A 19,082-nucleotide genomic window follows, 5' to 3' on the forward strand; every position below is an offset into this window, starting at 1 on the left:
ATTCTACCCCATGTGCTATGGGGATACAAGTAAATAATGCTATAACATCAAATGACATCATCATCTCGTCCTCCCCTATTTCTTGACTCCTTACAAAGTTCACAAATTCCGCACTGTTTCCAACGACCAACGCGGACCGCCCCACAACCGGGGAAATCAGCTGCGCCAGATATTTTGATAAAGCATACGTAGGGCTACCAATGAAGGAAACTATGGGCCGTAATGGAACATTCTCCTTGTGTGTCTTGGGTAACCCATAAAATCTGGGCAGTCGACACCCTGTTGCGTGCATGGACCAATACTTGTCCTTTGGAATCTTTTCCATTCTTAGCCAGGAAAGTAGCATCTTATTTACACGCTGTTCTAAGCTAGCCAAGGGGTTTCTCTGAACAATCTTATAAGTACCATTATCACCTAATAAGTCTAACGCTTTCTTTCGGTAATCTTCTTTGTTTAATACCACAGTTGATCTGCCTTTATCTGCTGGTAGGATTATAATATCTTCGTCCCGTTTAAGTTCTTCTAGCGCTTTCTTCTGTTTCGGGGTAAGATTTGGAGCAATCGTTTTTGCTTGGCCCAGGATGGCGACAGCTTTAACACGAATTTGATTAGCAATATGTTCAGGTAACTTACTAATTGCCCTCTCAATACCCATAGATGTTTCGGTAATTGGAGGTTTAGAGGGTAGCAATGCAAACTTAGGTCCAAGAGCCAAAAGTCTCTCTTGTTCTTGGGTTAACGATTTGCCACTTAAATTTTGAATAAAGTTGGAATGGTCGCTACCCCTAAATACAGTGGACTGCTCCTCTAATAACGTGTGAAACTTCCTAATATGTCTCTGTTTATAAGAATAGGTAATCCTATTCGTCCTCTCCAGAACTAACCTCTTCACACCTATCAGGTGTAGGGGGGACAATCTACTACTAATATCACCTAATGCTACATCAATCAATCTCCTATTATGTCTCAAGTCATCATGAAGTTTCTGAATCCATGTATTCAAAACCTTCTTTTGATACCATGTGATAATCCTGGACAAACGGGCATCTTTAAATGGTGCCTTGATCCTAAATCCATGTGGCATAAGATTATGATCCCTGCAACGGTAGGCAAACCTTAAGTGCTGTTGCTGTTTGGACTCAGCTACGCTATATCTCTGGAACCTTCGGATGTGCCGCAAAACTGTATGGCCATAAACATTAACTATATCTGCAATAAGGCCTCTGAAGTTGGGATAATCCATACTACCAATTTTAAACACACCACCAACCGTTTATGACTGATTGAATAAAATAAAATAAAATAAAATGATAAAAAAGACTGTAAAATAATATTTACAAAAAACTTTTAATAATTTACAAAAAACTAAACTATAACAGAAGTAAAATAAGTAAATAAGTTAAAATGCATTAAAATATAAATATAAAAGCGATAAAAAGACGATAAAAAACACTAGAGCTTTCGGAGGTGTCTTCCTCCTTCCTCAGTAATAGTGAGACTTAAATGACACATCCTTAAATACCAGGTTCACGGCACACGTGGATGACCAGGCGCATACTCAGCATCCCTTTCACTTGTACCAGAACCGGAAGTGGTCTGGACCCGTGGAAAATTAAAACGTTTGTCTCTTGTCAGAACCACCGCCTCAAAAAGGGGGTGAAGCCTAACTCCCCTGTCTCTATTTATACTATTGTTACCAGAGGACCCAATCCACAGACTTTCCAGCCACTTTCGGTCCCAGAATCTATGTGCCCGGTCAAGGATGACAGCGTTGTCGGGGGAGATCTGGTGTTGTTTTTCCCAATAGTGCTCGGCAATGGCGGATTTATTGAGCTCTGCGGTCCGTATCGCTCGTGAATGTTCTCCCAGACGGTCCTTGAGACGCCGTCCTGTCTCCCCCACGTAACATTCCCCACAATCCGGGCATGTGATCTCATACACGACCCCACTACTAGAATCCCTAGTAATGGGGTCTTTGACCTGTGACACTACTGTGTGCAACCTCCGGCCCGGAAGCTGCACACAGCGTGTCTGAAAGTCGCGAAGCATTCTCGCAATGCGATCTGACAGGCCCGGATAGTAGGGAACATACACTGTGGTAAGCGGTACAGGCGGAACTACCCGATTGGGCTCTTCCTCTCTGTTGTATTCATCAATGACCCTCTGGGGGTAACCGCACCTCATAAGATCCGTCGTGATTTGCCTAATTTCCTTCTCCCCCTCCTCAGGGGTACTGCAATGCGTTCTCACCCTACCCAAAAGTGCTCTGGCCACACTATTTTTATGTTGGACAGTCTGTGCCGTCCTATAATGTGTGTACTGGCCCCTACACATTGGTTTCCTATAAACCTTAGTTCTAAGTCTAGGGCCTTCCCTATATACCATTATGTCCAGAAATGGGAGGGTACCATCTATTTCTACCTCCGAGGTAAATTTTATGAAGGGGGAAAAACCATTGAGAAACGAGAAAGCGTTAGACTTATTAGGTGATAATGGTACTTATAAGATTGTTCAGAGAAACCCCTTGGCTAGCTTAGAACAGCGTGTAAATAAGATGCTACTTTCCTGGCTAAGAATGGAAAAGATTCCAAAGGACAAGTATTGGTCCATGCACGCAACAGGGTGTCGACTGCCCAGATTTTATGGGTTACCCAAGACACACAAGGAGAATGTTCCATTACGGCCCATAGTTTCCTTCATTGGTAGCCCTACGTATGCTTTATCAAAATATCTGGCGCAGCTGATTTCCCCGGTTGTGGGGCGGTCCGCGTTGGTCGTTGGAAACAGTGCGGAATTTGTGAACTTTGTAAGGAGTCAAGAAATAGGGGAGGACGAGATGATGATGTCATTTGATGTTATAGCATTATTTACTTGTATCCCCATAGCACATGGGGTAGAATGTGTAAGGTTGGCTTTACAAAAGGATAATACTTTGAGTGCCAGATCCCACCTAAACATAGAAGATATATGTGGTGCTGTTGAATTATGTCTTTCTAGTACAACCTTGGTTTTCCAAGGAGTGATGTATAAACAGGTTCACGGTACAGCCATGGGTTCTCCAATCAGCGCCATTGTTGCAAATCTGGCTATGGAGGAATTTGAGAATAGGGTTTTCGCAAGATTGGAGTTCCCTATGCGGAAGTGGAAACGATATGTTGATGACACGTTTACTATTGTAAAGAAGGGGAGAGAGGAAGATGTGGTCTCGTTTCTCAATGGTTTTTCCCCCCTTCATAAAATTTACCTCGGAGGTAGAAATAGATGGTACCCTCCCATTTCTGGACATAATGGTGTATAGGGAAGGCCCCAGACTTAGAACTAAGGTTTATAGGAAACCAATGTGTAGGGGCCAGTACACACATTATAGGACGGCACAGACTGTCCAACATAAAAATAGTGTGGCCAGAGCACTTTTGGGTAGGGTGAGAACGCATTGCAGTACCCCTGAGGAGGGGGAGAAGGAAATTAGGCAAATCACGACGGATCTTATGAGGTGCGGTTACCCCCAGAGGGTCATTGATGAATACAACAGAGAGGAAGAGCCCAATCGGGTAGTTCCGCCTGTACCGCTTACCACAGTGTATGTTCCCTACTATCCGGGCCTGTCAGATCGCATTGCGAGAATGCTTCGCGACTTTCAGACACGCTGTGTGCAGCTTCCGGGCCGGAGGTTGCACACAGTAGTGTCACAGGTCAAAGACCCCATTACTAGGGATTCTAGTAGTGGGGTCGTGTATGAGATCACATGCCCGGATTGTGGGGAATGTTATGTGGGGGAGACAGGATGGCGTCTCAAGGACCGTCTGGGAGAACATTCACGAGCGATACGGACCGCAGAGCTCAATAAATCCGCCATTGCCGAGCACTATTGGGAAAAACAACACCAGATCTCCCCCGACAACGCTGTCATCCTTGACCGGGCACATAGATTCTGGGACCGAAAGTGGCTGGAAAGTCTGTGGATTGGGTCCTCTGGTAACAATAGTATAAATAGAGACAGGGGAGTTAGGCTTCACCCCCTTTTTGAGGCGGTGGTTCTGACAAGAGACAAACGTTTTAATTGTCCACGGGTCCAGACCACTTCCGGTTGCTGAGTATGCGCCTGGTCATCCACGTGTGCCGTGAACCTGGTATTTAAGGATGTGTCATTTAAGTCTCACTATTACTGAGGAAGGAGGAAGACACCTCCGAAAGCTCTAGTGTTTTTTATCGTCTTTTTATCGCTTTTATATTTATATTTTAATGCATTTTAACTTATTTACTTATTTTACTTCTGTTATAGTTTAGTTTTTTGTAAATTATTAAAAGTTTTTTGTAAATATTATTTTACAGTCTTTTTTATCATTTTATTTTATTTTATTTTATTCAATCAGTCATAAACGGTTGGTGGTGTGTTTAAAATTGGTAGTATAGACAGGATAGGAAGGGAGGAGGGGTTATGCTATTAGTTAAGAAACACATAAATCCAAGGAAGTGAAGCCAGTCGACGTCGCTGGACAGTGCAGTGTTGAGTCAGTTTGGTGTGACATAAGCATTGGGAGATCAAAATTGATAGTAGGAGTGTGCTATAGGCCTAATGACTCTGATGAGTATAATAAGAAACTGTACAGGGAAATAGAGTGGGCCAGTAAATCAGAGAGACTTATAATGGGGGGATTTTAATTTCCCAGATATTGACTGGAATTTGTGGATTGGTCACTCACACACTAGCAAGGCTTTTGTGGATTTGTTGGATGATTGTTTTCTACATCAGCATGTTCGGGAGACAACTAGAGGGAGTAATACTCTTGATTTGATTATCAGTAGTGATTCTTCATGCATTAAGAATCTGCAGGTAGAGGAACCACTAGGTGGCAGTGATCACAGTGTGCTGAAGTGGGATTTACTCAAAGAGGTAACTACCATCATGGGTAAAGGGAAGGGTTATTGCTTTCGTAAAGGCGACTATGATGGTCTGAGACAGCATTTAAATTCTATATAGTGGGACCAACTGATGATGTTACCAACAGCAAATTCAAAATGGGATGCATTTAAAGAACATATCTTGGAAGCTACTAGGCTTTACATGGTATGTAATATTGTTCAAGGTTTAGGCCTAAATGGATGTCAGATGACCTAATGAGACATATGGCAGAGAAGAAAAATGCTTGGGATACATATAAATTAACACGTGACACAGAAGCCTATGATAGATATAAGTTGATCTGTAACCAAGTTACAAAGGAGGTTAGGCATGCGAAGGCAGATTACGAGAAATCTTTGGCAAGGGATGCAAAGAAAAACAGCAAAGAGTTCTTTTTTTATGTAAACTCTAGAAGGAAGGGGATGAATCAGATTGGTCCACTTGATATCGATGGTTCAACTGTTGATGATCCTGCTCAAGTAGCTAACAAACTAAATGAATATTTTTCATCGACATTCGCACACGAGGAGTTATTTAGCGAGGGGAATGCCAGAGGTGTATTCAACTCTGGCAGTAAGCTAGATAATCTTGTAATAACTGAGAGTAAAGTGGAGGAGAATAACCAAATTAAAAAAAGTTAATAACCAAATTAAAAAATTAATAACCAAAAAAAAAATTAAAAATTATAATGATACAAAAGTGGTGTACACTACAAAAATGCAAAATTTATTTTATTTTTTTAATTATTAATTACGATTTTTCACGAAACACAACTTGGGAAACGCTGGTCTACATAATGCCAGTTAAGGCCTGTGTAATTAAATCATTGAAAAGTTTTAAAAATAAACCAAACTGACTAAAAATTGCATGTTCTAACTAGTCTATACTCCTTAAATTCATGGTAAACTAGACACTTCTACACTGGTGTCCACCCAGAAAGACACCACTGTGGATGTGCATAACACACCCCCTCCATTAGTTTACACCTGTACATCAGTTGTACAGCAATGTGTAAGCAATTTTTAACTCTCATAATTCTTAAGGCCACCAATAAAATTTAAGTATAATTCAAAATGGTTGGCACTTGTAAATATTTTAGTCAATTTTGTTAAGAGTAATATAAATTTGAGTTCTTCTAAATCAGGCCTGGCCATCCCAAATCATTCTGTGGGTGACCTTGACGAATTACAGTTTTCCGCGAGCCGCACATAAAATAAAACATTCTTTTAAAAATAAAAAAAATTAAATGCCATAAAAATTTATTTTATTTATTCGTTATTATAATATATCTACATCAATGAGATATTTGCTTTTGCTTTGCGATCACTCAGTTTTTTTAAATCAACTTCAATATTGGTAGTTGCACATCTTAATTGATTTTCCAGATTTTCATCTGTTATTGAAGCTTGAGATTTACTTTTAATAAATTTCATTTTTGAAAAGAAAGTTTCACAAACATATGTGGATCCAAAGGTGCTCACAATTTTTGTGCAAAAAATCTTAATTTGGGATACTTTTCCACTGTCACATACGTGTTGTAAAAGTTCAATTTTGATGTCATGGTGTGAATGTGTTTTAATTCACTGTTGCACTGTAAATCAATTACTTCCATCTGCAGTTTCCAGTTCGAAGAAGGGAAGGCATGTGGGGGTTTGAGGAAGTACAGCTGGTCTAGTATTATATTTCTCGTTATTTATCTTGCCTAGTGCAGCTAGTGAATGATTTCCCACTGATGTAGTCAACAGCATAAAAATCATCTAGCGGGCCGCAAAAGATAATGTGGCGGGCTGCGGGTTGGCCAGGCTTTTTCTACATGAAAATGCTTTGTCTCCATTTAGTAAAGTATTTAATTTTAATATTATAATACTAGTGTGAAAGGCATGCCCTTCCTAACATATATTAGAACAGAATTAATTTGGTTTTAATAAATAAATCAAATTTTAACAAAAAACAAATTAATAAATAAAATTCTCTTTTTAGTCCTGTAGCTCTAAAAAAAGTGTGTGTAAAAAAAAAATAAATGATTTTGTAATAACTGTGATTTTATCAATAATATTAAAATTGTATTTTTTCTCCTCCTCCAGGCTTTATGAAAGTCACAAAAAATTACAAAAGGTCAATCAAGGATTAGAAGATAAACTTCTAAAATTGGCAAGTACATATTTGTGGTGAAAAGCTGTTCATCTAAACATTTTATTTGTTGTATCTAGATTAGCAATAAATAAGTTAAATGGAATGAAAATGTTTGGATGTTTAGCAGATGGTATGACAGATATTCTTAATGTACTTAATTTGTGGAAAAAAAACAATGTGTTTAGCCCTGTAACTTTGCCAAACCATTTGAACCTCTGCTAACAAACAACCTGTTTTAGCAGAGGGTCAAATGATTGGCAAAGTTAACAAATGTCAATGGGGCTCCATCAGGTTACAGGCCCAGCCAAATTCGGAATTACATGCATAATTTGAAACAAAAACAAGTACAATTTGTACATTGTAATATTATATTTTTCTGGAAGGCTGCAGGTCTATATTAACAGAAGAGTATCTTAATAATTATGTACTGCTTCTTGCACTGCTTTTATTGTAACGAGCAGCAGCCTAGAGAGCAAGTTGCTGGGGATTTCAAAACCGGCTGGTGGGGAGTCGTGGAACAAATAAATACATGGGCTGTGCTAGGATAACTAAGAGTAAGAACAGGTGCATGTATACTTGCATGTACACCAAAGCTAGAAGTATAGTAAATAAATTTGATGAATTTGAACTGCTGATCAAGGCATTAAAGGCAGATATTGTTGGGATATTAGAGACATGGTGTCACACAAATATAAGCAGAATTGGAATTTGGGGAGAACAATGTGTACAGAAAGGATAGATAGGGTAGGAAGGGAAGAGGGGTTATGCTGCTAGTTAAAAAACACATAAAATCTAAGGAAGTACATCCAGTTGACATGGGTGGACAGTGCAATGTTGAGTCAGTTTGATGTGACATAAACACTGGGAAAGGGAAAATGAGAGTAGGAGCGTGTTATAGGCCTAATGACTCTGATGAGTACAACAAACAGTTGTGCAGAAGAAATACAATGGGCCAGTAAATCAGAATGTATTGTAATGAGGAATTGTGGGTAGGTCATTCACGCACTAGCAAGACTTTTATGGATTTATTGGCCTACTGTATTTCTATGCACAAATGGTTGAGGGACAACCAGAGGGAGTAATACTGATCTGATTATCAGCAGTGATTATTCATGCATTAAGAATTTGCAGATAAAGGAACCACTAGGTGACAGTGATAACAGTGTACTGATGTGGGATTTACTTAAAGATGTAACTACCATCAAGAGTAAAGGCAAGAGTTTATGCTTTTGTAAAGGTGACTACAGTTATCTCAGACAGTTTTTAAATTTTATACAGTGGGATCAACTGATGATGCTACCAATGGTGAATTCTAAATGGGAAGCCTTCAGGGACTTAATCTTGGAGGCCACTAGGCTTTTCATACTAACTAAGAAATACTGTTCAAGGTTCAAGCCTAAATGGATGTCAGATGAATTAGTGAGGGTCATGGCAGAGAAGAAAACTGCATGGGATGCATATAAATTATCAGGTGACACAGAAGCATACGGCAGATATAAGCTAGTCTGTAATCAAGTCACAAAGGAGGTTAGGCAGGCAAAGGCAGATTACAATAAATCTTTGGCAAAGGATGCAAAGAAAAACAGCAAAGAGTTCTTTACTTATGTAAACTCTAGAAGGAAGGGGATGAATCAGATTGGTCCACTTTACATCCATGGTTCAATTGTTTATGATTCTGCTCAAGTAGCTAATAAACTGAATGAGTATTTTGCATCTACATTCACACATGAGGAGGTCTGTAGGGAAGTGGAGGCCAGAGGTTTATCAAACTCTGGCAGGGAGCTAAATGATTTTGTAATAACTGAGAGCAAAGTGTAGGAAAAATTGTTGAAATTGAACATAAGAAAGGCACCTGGGGTGGATGGAATCTATCCAGTTATATTGAAAGAGCTAGTGATGGAAGTTAGCAAATCCTTAGCCATAATTATGAGTATCCTTAGATTCAGGGGAGGTGGAAGGTCATCATGGACTGGACATGTGCAAATGAATCCCCAATTCACAAAGGAGGTTCAAAGAGTGACACAAATAATTATTGGTGTAAAATCTGTGGAATACTCTTCGAACCATGTTTTAGTCACCATGGCTCTGTGGGAAGGTGCATTGTCCTGCTGGAAGAGTCCACTGCGCTGTCAGTGCACAATGCCCATGAAGGGATCCAAATGGTCTGCAATGATGGACATGTAACCTGGACCATTCAGAAATGCATCTAAACATACCGGAGGTCCCAATGTGTGCCAGTTGAACACACCATAGACCATTACTGACCGTCAATCTTCCTGAACAGTTCCTTGTTGACATGATGGGTGCATAGCTTTGTGCATTTTCTGCCAGATACACACTCTCCCATCCACTCGGAATAACTGGAAATGGGACTCATCGGACTTAGAGACTCGTCTCCAATCATCCAAGGTCCAGTGCCAATGTTATTTCACCCAGTTGAGGTGTAGAGTCCTGTGTTGTGGTGTTGGGACTCTGGTGGGTCGGCAGCTCCCATAACCTATTGCAGTTAATGATTGCCTGCTGGTCTTGATAGAGATGTTTCTGGCACCTCCCTCATTGAATTCGGTGGTGATTTGTGCCACTGTCACTATCTAGATGGCTGAAACAATACGAGACAGATGTCGACGGCCATGTTCATCCACCACCTTTCTCTTGCCCCACAGCACTATCCACGATGAGATGTTATGCTGGAAGTGGCGTATTCCCAATACACTCTTCATACTTACAAATAGGGATAGTACAATTTCTGTACCACTTCACAATAGAGTGACCCATGTGTCAGGAACCCACTATCATTCCTCTTTCAAAGTCGGTTAAGATATAAGCAGTGCAGAATTGGGATTTAGGGAGTACAATGTGTAAGAAAGGATAGACAGGGTAGGAAGGGAGGAGGGGATGCTGTTAGTTAAGAAACAAATAAATCTAAGGAATTGTATCCAGTTGACATGAGTGAACAGTGCAATCTTGAGTCAGTTTAGTGTGACATAAACACTGGGAAGGGGAAAATGAGAGTAGGAGTGTGTTAAAGGCCTAATGACTCTGAGTACAACGAACAGTTGTGCAGAGAAATAGTGTGAGCCAGTAAATCAGAATATCTTGTAATGGGGGATTTTAACTTTCCAGATTTTATTGACTGAAACTTGTGTATTGGTCACTTGCACACTAGCAAGACTTTTGTAGATTTATTGGTGGATTGTTTTCTACAGCAACATGTTTGAGGGGCAACCAGAATTATGAGAGTATCCTTAGATTCAGGGGAGATCCCCATGGACTGGACATGTGCAAATGAATCCGCAATTCACAAAGGGGTTTCAAAAGGTGACATGAATAATTATAGACTTGTAAGTTTAACTTCTGTTCCAGGAAAAATAATAAAGTCACTGGTTAAATAGATGATACAGGATCACCTAAACAAGACTGCAGTAATAGTTCAGACACAGCATGGGTTTGTTAAAAGGGAAGCCTTGTCTGACCAATTTGATTGGATACTATGATGTGGTCAGAAAGGAACTGGATGCAGAAAATAATTTTGATATCATATACTTGAATTCAAGGAAGCTTTTGATACTGTTGCACATAGAAGACTGCTATACAAATTGGAGCGGTATAGCATTAAGGACAAGTTTCTACAATGGATAAAGCGATGGTTGAGTGGGAGATAACAGAGAGTGATAATAAATGGACTACTCTACGTGGATTAATATTATTAGTGGAGTGCCCCAGTGTTTGGTGCTGGGCCCCATTGGTTTGTTTATTTATCAATGATATTGATGAAGGTATACCAAGCTTAATGTCCAAGTTTGCAGATGATACAAAGTTTGGCAGGGTTGTTAATGACAGTAAAGACAGTATGCTACTGCAACAGCATCTAGAAAAGTTAGGCAGATGGGCTGAGAAATGGTAACTGAAGTTTAACATTGACAATACAAAATACTGCATATGGGTAGCAGTAACCCAAGAGAAACATGCCAGCTGTGTGGCACTACATTCAGGGAGGTGGAGAATGAAAAAGACCTTGGGGGTAATTGTGCAGTCATATATGAAGTTCTCTGAGCAGCGCAGTTGGGCTGCCAGAGCAGGTCATGGAGTTTTGTCAATGATATATAGGAATTTTGCTAGCAGAGACAAGGAGGTGATTATCCCTTTGTATAAAGCAGTGGTCAGGCTATACCTTGAGTACTGCATACAGGTCTGGAGTCCTTATTTTAGGATGGATGTAGAGTTGCTAGAAAGAGTACAAAGAACGGCAACAAGATTGGTGAGGGGAACAAAGGGGTGCTCTTACCAAGAAAGGCTTAAGTTCTGCAAGTTGCAGCATGTGGAGACTAGGCACCTGCGGGGTGATCTGATCAAGGTGTATATAAGGCCTTGAATTGTTTGAGCAGGCTCAATGCTGATGGGATAATTCTGCTTGCTCAGATTAAGAACCTGAGTGGGCATAGATTCAAATTGAGGAAAGTCAGTTGTAGAATTGATGTGTAAAAATTTGCCTTTAGCTAGCAGGTAGTTGATTGCTGGAAGAGACTTCTAATACCTCAACTGCTGCTAATGTTAATGTACTGCCATTGAAAGAAATTTAACTGATACTTGAGAATCTGGTGAACATATTGAACATTTATCAAAAGCAAAAGTTAAAAGAGGATTTTAGATAAATTGAATTTTACTATCTGTTCATGTTGGTTTACAAATAGCATAGTAATACATCCATCTCTTGTTCATTATAAGAATTTTAATAAATATAAAAATGTTTCTTTGAAATATCAATTGCTAGTCATTGATGCATTGATAACTTCATCCATTGTTGAAGGCTGAGACAACAGAGCACACTTTGATGAAGCATATGTTTAGAAATCTCTAATCGTTGTCTGTGCATAGTAAGCTGTTCTAGCACTTACAGCACGTGATCTTCATTATCATTTTATAACAAAGACTTGTTTTTCATATCTTATCATATGTCAAAATGTTGAGATGTGTTTAAGAGCATGCATGCATGCATTAAATTTTATTTAAAAATCATAAAAATTGCTTACAAGTGAAACATTTGATCTGCTTAGCATGGCTTATGGGGATTCCGCATTGGGCTGTAGGCAATTTTTGAACTGACGTCATAGGGAAAATCATGGAGGCAATGATTAAGGATGGAATTCAGGATCATTTAGATTTATTAAAAATAGTTAATAAATCTGGTTAACTATTTTTTATTTTGACTCATGAGCTGCATTTAGGGAATAATTTTGACATTGTTTATTTAGATTTCTGCAGAGCATTTGACTGTCCCACACGAGTGGTTACTTTATAAGCTGGAACTAGTCAGAATCACAGGGAAAATCCTAGATGGATAACAGGATGACTTCAGGGAAGGTGGCAGAGAGTTGTGATAAATGGTTATTCTTCAGATTGGGTTAATGAAAGAAGTGGGATTCCTCTAAGATCAGTATTGGGACCACTATTGTTTTTGATTTTCTTAAATGACATTGATGAAGGGCCAAATATGTCTAAATTTGCCGATTATGTAAAGATTGGTAGAGTAGTTAATGATCACTGCCAAGCAGAGCTTCTTCAGAGTGACGTAGGTAGACTTCAGGGATGGTCAGAAAAGTGGCAGCTATGTTTAATTTAGCAAAATGCAAGGTCTTACACCTGGGGAACAACAATCCCAAAATAACTTATACACCTGGTGGAGTTGAACTAAAGTCAGTAGTGGAAGAAAGGTACTTTGTAGGATACGGCCAGACATGAAGTTCTCCGAACATTGTAGACAGTGTGTAAGTAAGGCCCATGATGTCCTATCGATGATTTATCGAACATTTGCTAGTAGAGATAAGGACGTCATAATCCCATTATATAAGGTTATTGTTAGACCACACTTGGAAGTCTCCATGTTCAAGTATGGAGACTGCACTTAAAAAAAAAGACACCAAGATTCTTGAAAGGGTCCAAAGGTTGGTAACTCGCCTGGTAAAATTGGCAAAAGGGCATCCACATGAGAAAAGACTGAATATGTAGGTTGCACAGCTTGGAAACTAGGCACTTTAGATTAAACTTGACTTAGGTGTTAAAGGCTCTGAGAGGCAAAAGTAAAATGAATGAGGACGAAATTTTCATGGTTATATATGATTCTAAAACTAAGGGCCATAAATTCAAGTTACAGGGGGGTGGTAGAGGCTGACAGTTTGGGGAAATTCAAAGGTCAGCTAGACCTGCAGGAAGAGGAAAATGCATAGGTTGTCTATTTCCTTTTCTTTTATTATTTATTAATTATTTAATTTATTTAATTTTATTATTATTATTATTATTATTTTACTCTTTTTTTTGGCTGGTGCAACATAAGCCTTAGGCTTCCTTGCACCATATGGTCATTGCTTATACTAATCATCATTTCAAAGAGAGTAGGGTAGCTTTCAAAAGTGTCCATGATTCAGACAGCTCTCATTTTCAACAAATAATGAAATCATGTCTCAAATGCAAACTTTGGTAACCATGAGTAACGACTTAACTTCACTGTAGAAACTCCCATCTCCACTGGATCATGTCATTCCATTTTAACAAAAACTTTGGACAAACATGAGGCTCAATTCTGCAGAATTCATGCCATGGCTGTTAACAGAAGAACAATGTAAATGCCACTAGTCGCTTCCAATTCTTTTAAATGTGTGGCTAACGACAAGACATTTTTTTGAAATATATCCTAGCTGGAGAAACATGGGTTTGTACCTCAAAAGGTTTATATCCCAAAAGCAAACTGCACTCATCCTAGTTAAAATTCCTTCCTTCCCCCCCCCCCCCCACTGAACCCAAAAAAAGTACAGCAAGTGCACAGCGAAACAAAAACACTGGGTTGCTAGCAATTTTTTTGTCTGTTAGGGTGTTATCCACCAAAAATGCACTGCAGAAGGGACAAACAGTTGAGTTCTACGTTTGAAGTTCTGAGATGCTTTCGTGACGTACTTTGAAGTAAATGACCGAAAAAGTGGAACTCTTTGGATTTACACTTTTCCAGTTCATCGTTGCAATAATTAATGCATTGTTTGATTTTTTTTTTTTTTTTTTCTGTCCAAACATGGAATTTCGGCGAAGGTAAAGAAAGCCTGGACGAGAACGACGAGAAACGTTGGATAACTTACACGGAAAATTAGTTTGCCGATATGGCACTCTAGCACAGCTCACTCGGTAAACAGACGGTAGGTGTTATCGGTCTGGAGCAAAGTTGAGAACAATATACTGATTGACAGATAGGCATGGCAAACGACGTGCTGATTGGTGCGCGAATACAACACACGATAACATCGGTTTAGTATCACTGTAGCAGCACTAATGGTAACTTGTCCTAATCGCACATGCCCCTAACATTTACTGTAATGGTGAAAAAAGGTCAGGTTACCTCGACTTGAATCCCGTGAGAACTTGAACCCCTCCCGGAATTGAGGGGGTAACCTAACTTTTTTTTTAGAATCAGTCATATTTAGAAATACATTCATAAAAAATTAAATTTTTTATGACCGTATTTTTATTTTCTTGTTCAATAATATGCCCTAATGGTGAAAAAAGGTCAGGTTACCTCCACTTGAATCCCATGGGAGCTTGGATCTCTCCCGAAATGGAGGGGTAACCTAACCTTTTTTCTTTAGAATCATGAGTGGACTAGCACATAAATTGTTTATTAATAAAATATTAATTTTTTATTACTGTACTTTTATTTTTAAAAACACTCATGCAGAAATTTATTTCATCTTTGAAAGATTCATCACTACTATTACCTGTTCACCGTTCATTACAAAACTATTATGCACCATTCTTTTGCTGGTAAAATACACATCATAATTCCAACCGATGACTACACAGTAGCTTGTCGTCTGTCGCACCCACCACCAATCATTTCATCGTTTGCCATGCCTACCTGTCAATCAATATATCCTCCAGACCGAGCAGCACTAGAGTGCATATCAGGAAGCTAATTTTCCGCGTAAGTTATCCGACGTTTCTCATCGTTCTCGTGCAGGCTTTCTTTACCCAAGCCAGAATTTCTTAAGTCCTGCAATTTGGTGTATTCACCAGATATGGCTCTATGTGAATTTCTTTTTTTTTTTTTCTAGACTGAAAAAATCCTAAAAGGACATCAATTTTATTGTCAGTAAAGAGTAATAACTGACTCAGCTTTCAGTGACGTTGAAATTGGCTTTCTGGAAGTGCTTCCATTGAGCTAATTAATCCAAACATAAATTATGGGCTTGTTACTCTCTATGGAACATGGGCCCTATTTTGGTTTGCTGTGTGTGCCTCATTTCTTGGATCAACCACATCCTCTCTCCGCATACAAATCAGTTAACCAGATAAAACAGCTTGTTTTTGAAATCTGTTATGTTTCCCATTTTATTATTATCATTGTCAATTTCAAAGTAACCTCATTATGAAAATGTTACAAAGACAAAATAAATTTTTGAGATGTGGGGCAATAGGGAAAATATGGCAAGACAAAGTAAAGATTAAGACATTAGGCAAGCAAAGGCAGATTATGAGAACTCTTTGGCAAACAATACAAAGAAAAACAGTAAAGACTTCTTTATTTATGTAAACTCAAAAAGGAAGGTGTGAATCAGATTGGTCCACTTGACATCCAGGGTTCAATTGTTGATGAACCTGCTGATGTAGCTGACAAACTGAATGAGCATTTTGCACATTCACACATGAGGAGGTCTGTAGGGAAGTGGAAGTCAGAAGCTTATTGAACTCTGGCAGGGAGATAAATGATTTTGTAATAACTGCGAGCAAAGTGGAGGAGAAATTGTTGAAATAAGAAACAAGCACCTGGGGTGGATGGAATCTATCCAGTTATATTAAAGGAAGCAGCAAAGGAAGTAAGCAAACCCTTAGCCATAATTCTGAAAGCTTCCTTGGACTCAGGGAGGTTCCCATGGACTGGAGATGTGCAAATGTGTCACCAATTCACAAAGGGGGGGGGGAGGGATCATGGATAATTACAGACCTGTTAGTCCAATTTCTGTTTCAGGGAAAATAATGGAGTCACTGGTTAAGGAAGCAATGCAGCATCATCTAGACAAGACTGCAGTTATAGTTCAGACACAGCATGGGTTTGTTAAGAAGGAAGTCTTGTCTGACAATTTAATTGGATAATGTCATGTGGTCACAAAGGAACTGGATGCAAAAAATAATTTTGGTATCATATACTTGGATTTTAAGGAAACTTTTAATACTGTGGCACATGGAAGACTACTGTACAAATTGGAACTGTGTGACATTAAGGGTAAGTTGCTACAATGGATAAAAGGATGGTTGAGTAGGAGAAGACAGAGAGTGGTAATCAATGGTTCGTGCACTAATGTTATTAGTGGAGTCCCCACAGGGTTCGGTGTTGAGCCCATTGTTGTTTTTGGTATCTATCAATGATATTGATGAAGGTACATCAGGGCTAATGTCTAAGTTTGCAGACGATATGAGGTTGGCAGGATTGTTAATGACAGTAATGATAGCACACTACTGCAATGGATCTGGAAAAGTTAAGCAGATAGGCTCAGAGGTGGTAGTGTGGTAGTACTGCATATGAGTAGCAGTAACCCCAGAGTAATGTATAAACTGGGTGATACTACACTCAAGGTAGTGAAGAATGAAAAGGAACTGGGGATAATTGTGTAGTCAGATATGAAGTTTTCTGAGCAGTGCAAAAAGGCTGCAAGAGTAGCTCACGGTGTCTTGCCAATTATATACAGGAATTTTGCTAACATGGATAAGGAGGTGATTGTTCCCTTGTATAAGGCTGTGGTCAGGCCACACCTTGAGTACTGTATACAGGTATGGAGGCCTCATTTTAGGAAAGATGTTGAGTTGCTGGAACGAGTACAGAGAAGGGCAATGAGATTGATGAGTGGAACAAAGGGTTGGTGTTACTAGGAAAGACTTAAGTTCTGCAAGTTGCAGCTTCTGGAAACTAGGCACCTGCGAGGTGATCTAATTGAGGTGTATAAAGCCTTGGGAGTGAGCAAGCAATGGGATTCATCCTCTTGCTGAGATTGCTCACCTGAGGGGACATAAATTCAAATCAAGGAAAGACAATTGTAGAATAGATGTGTGAAAATTCGCCCTTAGCCAGTGGGTAGTGCCCAGTTGGAACAAACTTCCATCTGTCATAGAAGTTGATAGCTTAAACAGATTCAAGGTAGAACAAAACAAACATTTGGAGCGTGTGCATGGGTGAAATGAGAAGGGGTTGTTTTTTTTTTTTTTTTCCAGCTGATGCTATATAAGCTTGCTTTCTTTCATCATATGCCTCTACTAATGCTAATGCTAAAAAGTTCAAGTGACCAGGTAGCTGAATGTGGTGCATAGACTATGGATCCAGTTTTGAAGCACTAACTGTTAGGAAAAGGCCTGTTCAAAGTTATTTCATATCACCTCCATGCAAGATGACGATTATATTACTCCCATGATATTACAATATGTCAACTTCCTTCATTATTTGCTAGATTTACAGATGGGCTGGTACCTATCCATACAATACTACAGAAGGCTTTCACATATAGCCTGTTGTTTGTGTTTCTTCCTTGCAAATGTTATATTAAGAGAGGCAGCGAAGGAAGTAAATGAAACCATAGCCATAATTATGAGAGCATCCTTGGATTCAGTGTACTTGGATTCCGCAGACTGGAGATGTCTATGATGTAGATAACAAGTAACTACAGACTTGTTAGTTTAACTTGGTTCCAGGGAAAATAATGTAGTCTCTGATAAAAAAAAAAAAAAAAAAAAAAAATTTAAGGCGGGATCATCTAGACAAGGTTGCAATTATGCTTCACACACAGCATGGGTTTGTTAAGGGGAAATCTTGGCTGACCAATTTGATTGGATACAGTGATGTGGAATTCAGAAGAGCTTTTGAATGCAGTCAGACATGAAGTTTTTATGTACAACAGTATCCTGTTGTACATAAAAAAACTGCTGTACAATTGGAGCAGTGTGGAATTAAGGACAACATGCTACTATAAATAAAGGGATGGTTGAGTGGGAGAAAACAGAGGATGGTAATCAATGCTTCATACACTTCAAACAGAGGTTGCTCTTCATACACTAATGTTATTAGAGGAGTCCCCCAGATTTCGGTGTCGGGTCCATTATTGTTTTCTATATTTATCAATTATGTTTTTGAAGGCATATCAGGTTTAATGTCCAAGTTTGCAGATGATACAAAGGTTGGCAAGGTGGGTAATGACAGTATGCTACTGCAACAGAATCTAGAGAAGTTAGGCAGATGGGTTGAGAAATGCAATTTAAGTTTAATATTACCATATGCAGTACTTTGCATTTGTATCTCAGAGTAACGTACCACCTATGTGTTATCACACTCAAAGTAGTGTAAAATGAGAAAGACCTGTGGGTAATTGTGCAGTCAGACATGAAAAGGTTTCTGAGCAATACAGACAGGCTGCCAGGACAGCTCATGGGGTTTGTTAATGATATACAGGAATTTGACGAGCAGGGGTAAGGAGGTGATTATCCCATTGTATGATGCATTGGCCAGGCCACATCTTGGCTACTGCATACAGATCAGGAGCCTCATTTTATGAAGGATGTGGAGCTGCTGGAATGAGCACAGAGGAAGGCAACAAGATTGATGAGGGGAAGCAGAGTGGTGCTCTTACCAAGAAGGCCTTCAGTTCTGCAAATTGCAGCATCTGGAGACTAGGTACCTGAGAGGTGATCTGATTGAAGTGTTTAAGGTTCTGAATGAATTGAGCAAGCATAGTGTTGATGGGATTCTTCTCTTGCTCAGACTACACACTTCAGGGGACACAAATTCAAATTGAGGAATGATGTTTGCAGAATAGATGAGCAGAAGTTTGCCTTTAGCAAACAGGTGTTTGATTTGCTAGAGCAAACTTCCATCTGTTGTTGTGGAAGTTGATAGTTTAAATAAATTCAAGGAACAACTAGACAAACTATTGGAGGGAATGTTGATTGTCCCATTGTTTTGTAGAATGGGACAATCAACTTCTTATCCCTGCTGCCAAAATTCCTGTATATCATTGACAAAACA

At 39.2% G+C, this 19,082-nt stretch overlaps 1 protein-coding gene across 1 annotated transcript in view; it reads left to right on the forward strand.

Annotated features, from left to right (window-relative positions):
* The window catches only part of LOC150084623 (uncharacterized), a 174,065-nt gene that overhangs the window by 86,788 nt on the left and 68,195 nt on the right, over positions 1-19,082 (forward strand). The window contains exon 5 of the mRNA XM_090375360.1: positions 6,988-7,054. Within this exon, the coding sequence (XP_090231486.1) occupies positions 6,988-7,054 (67 nt within the window). The remainder of the gene's footprint in view (positions 1-6,987; positions 7,055-19,082) is intronic.

The sequence above is a fragment of the Mastigoproctus giganteus genome, chromosome 6, assembly GCF_048544385.1.
Source record: "Mastigoproctus giganteus isolate SK-2022 chromosome 6, ASM4854438v1, whole genome shotgun sequence".
Taxonomy (NCBI): domain Eukaryota; kingdom Metazoa; phylum Arthropoda; class Arachnida; order Uropygi; family Thelyphonidae; genus Mastigoproctus; species Mastigoproctus giganteus.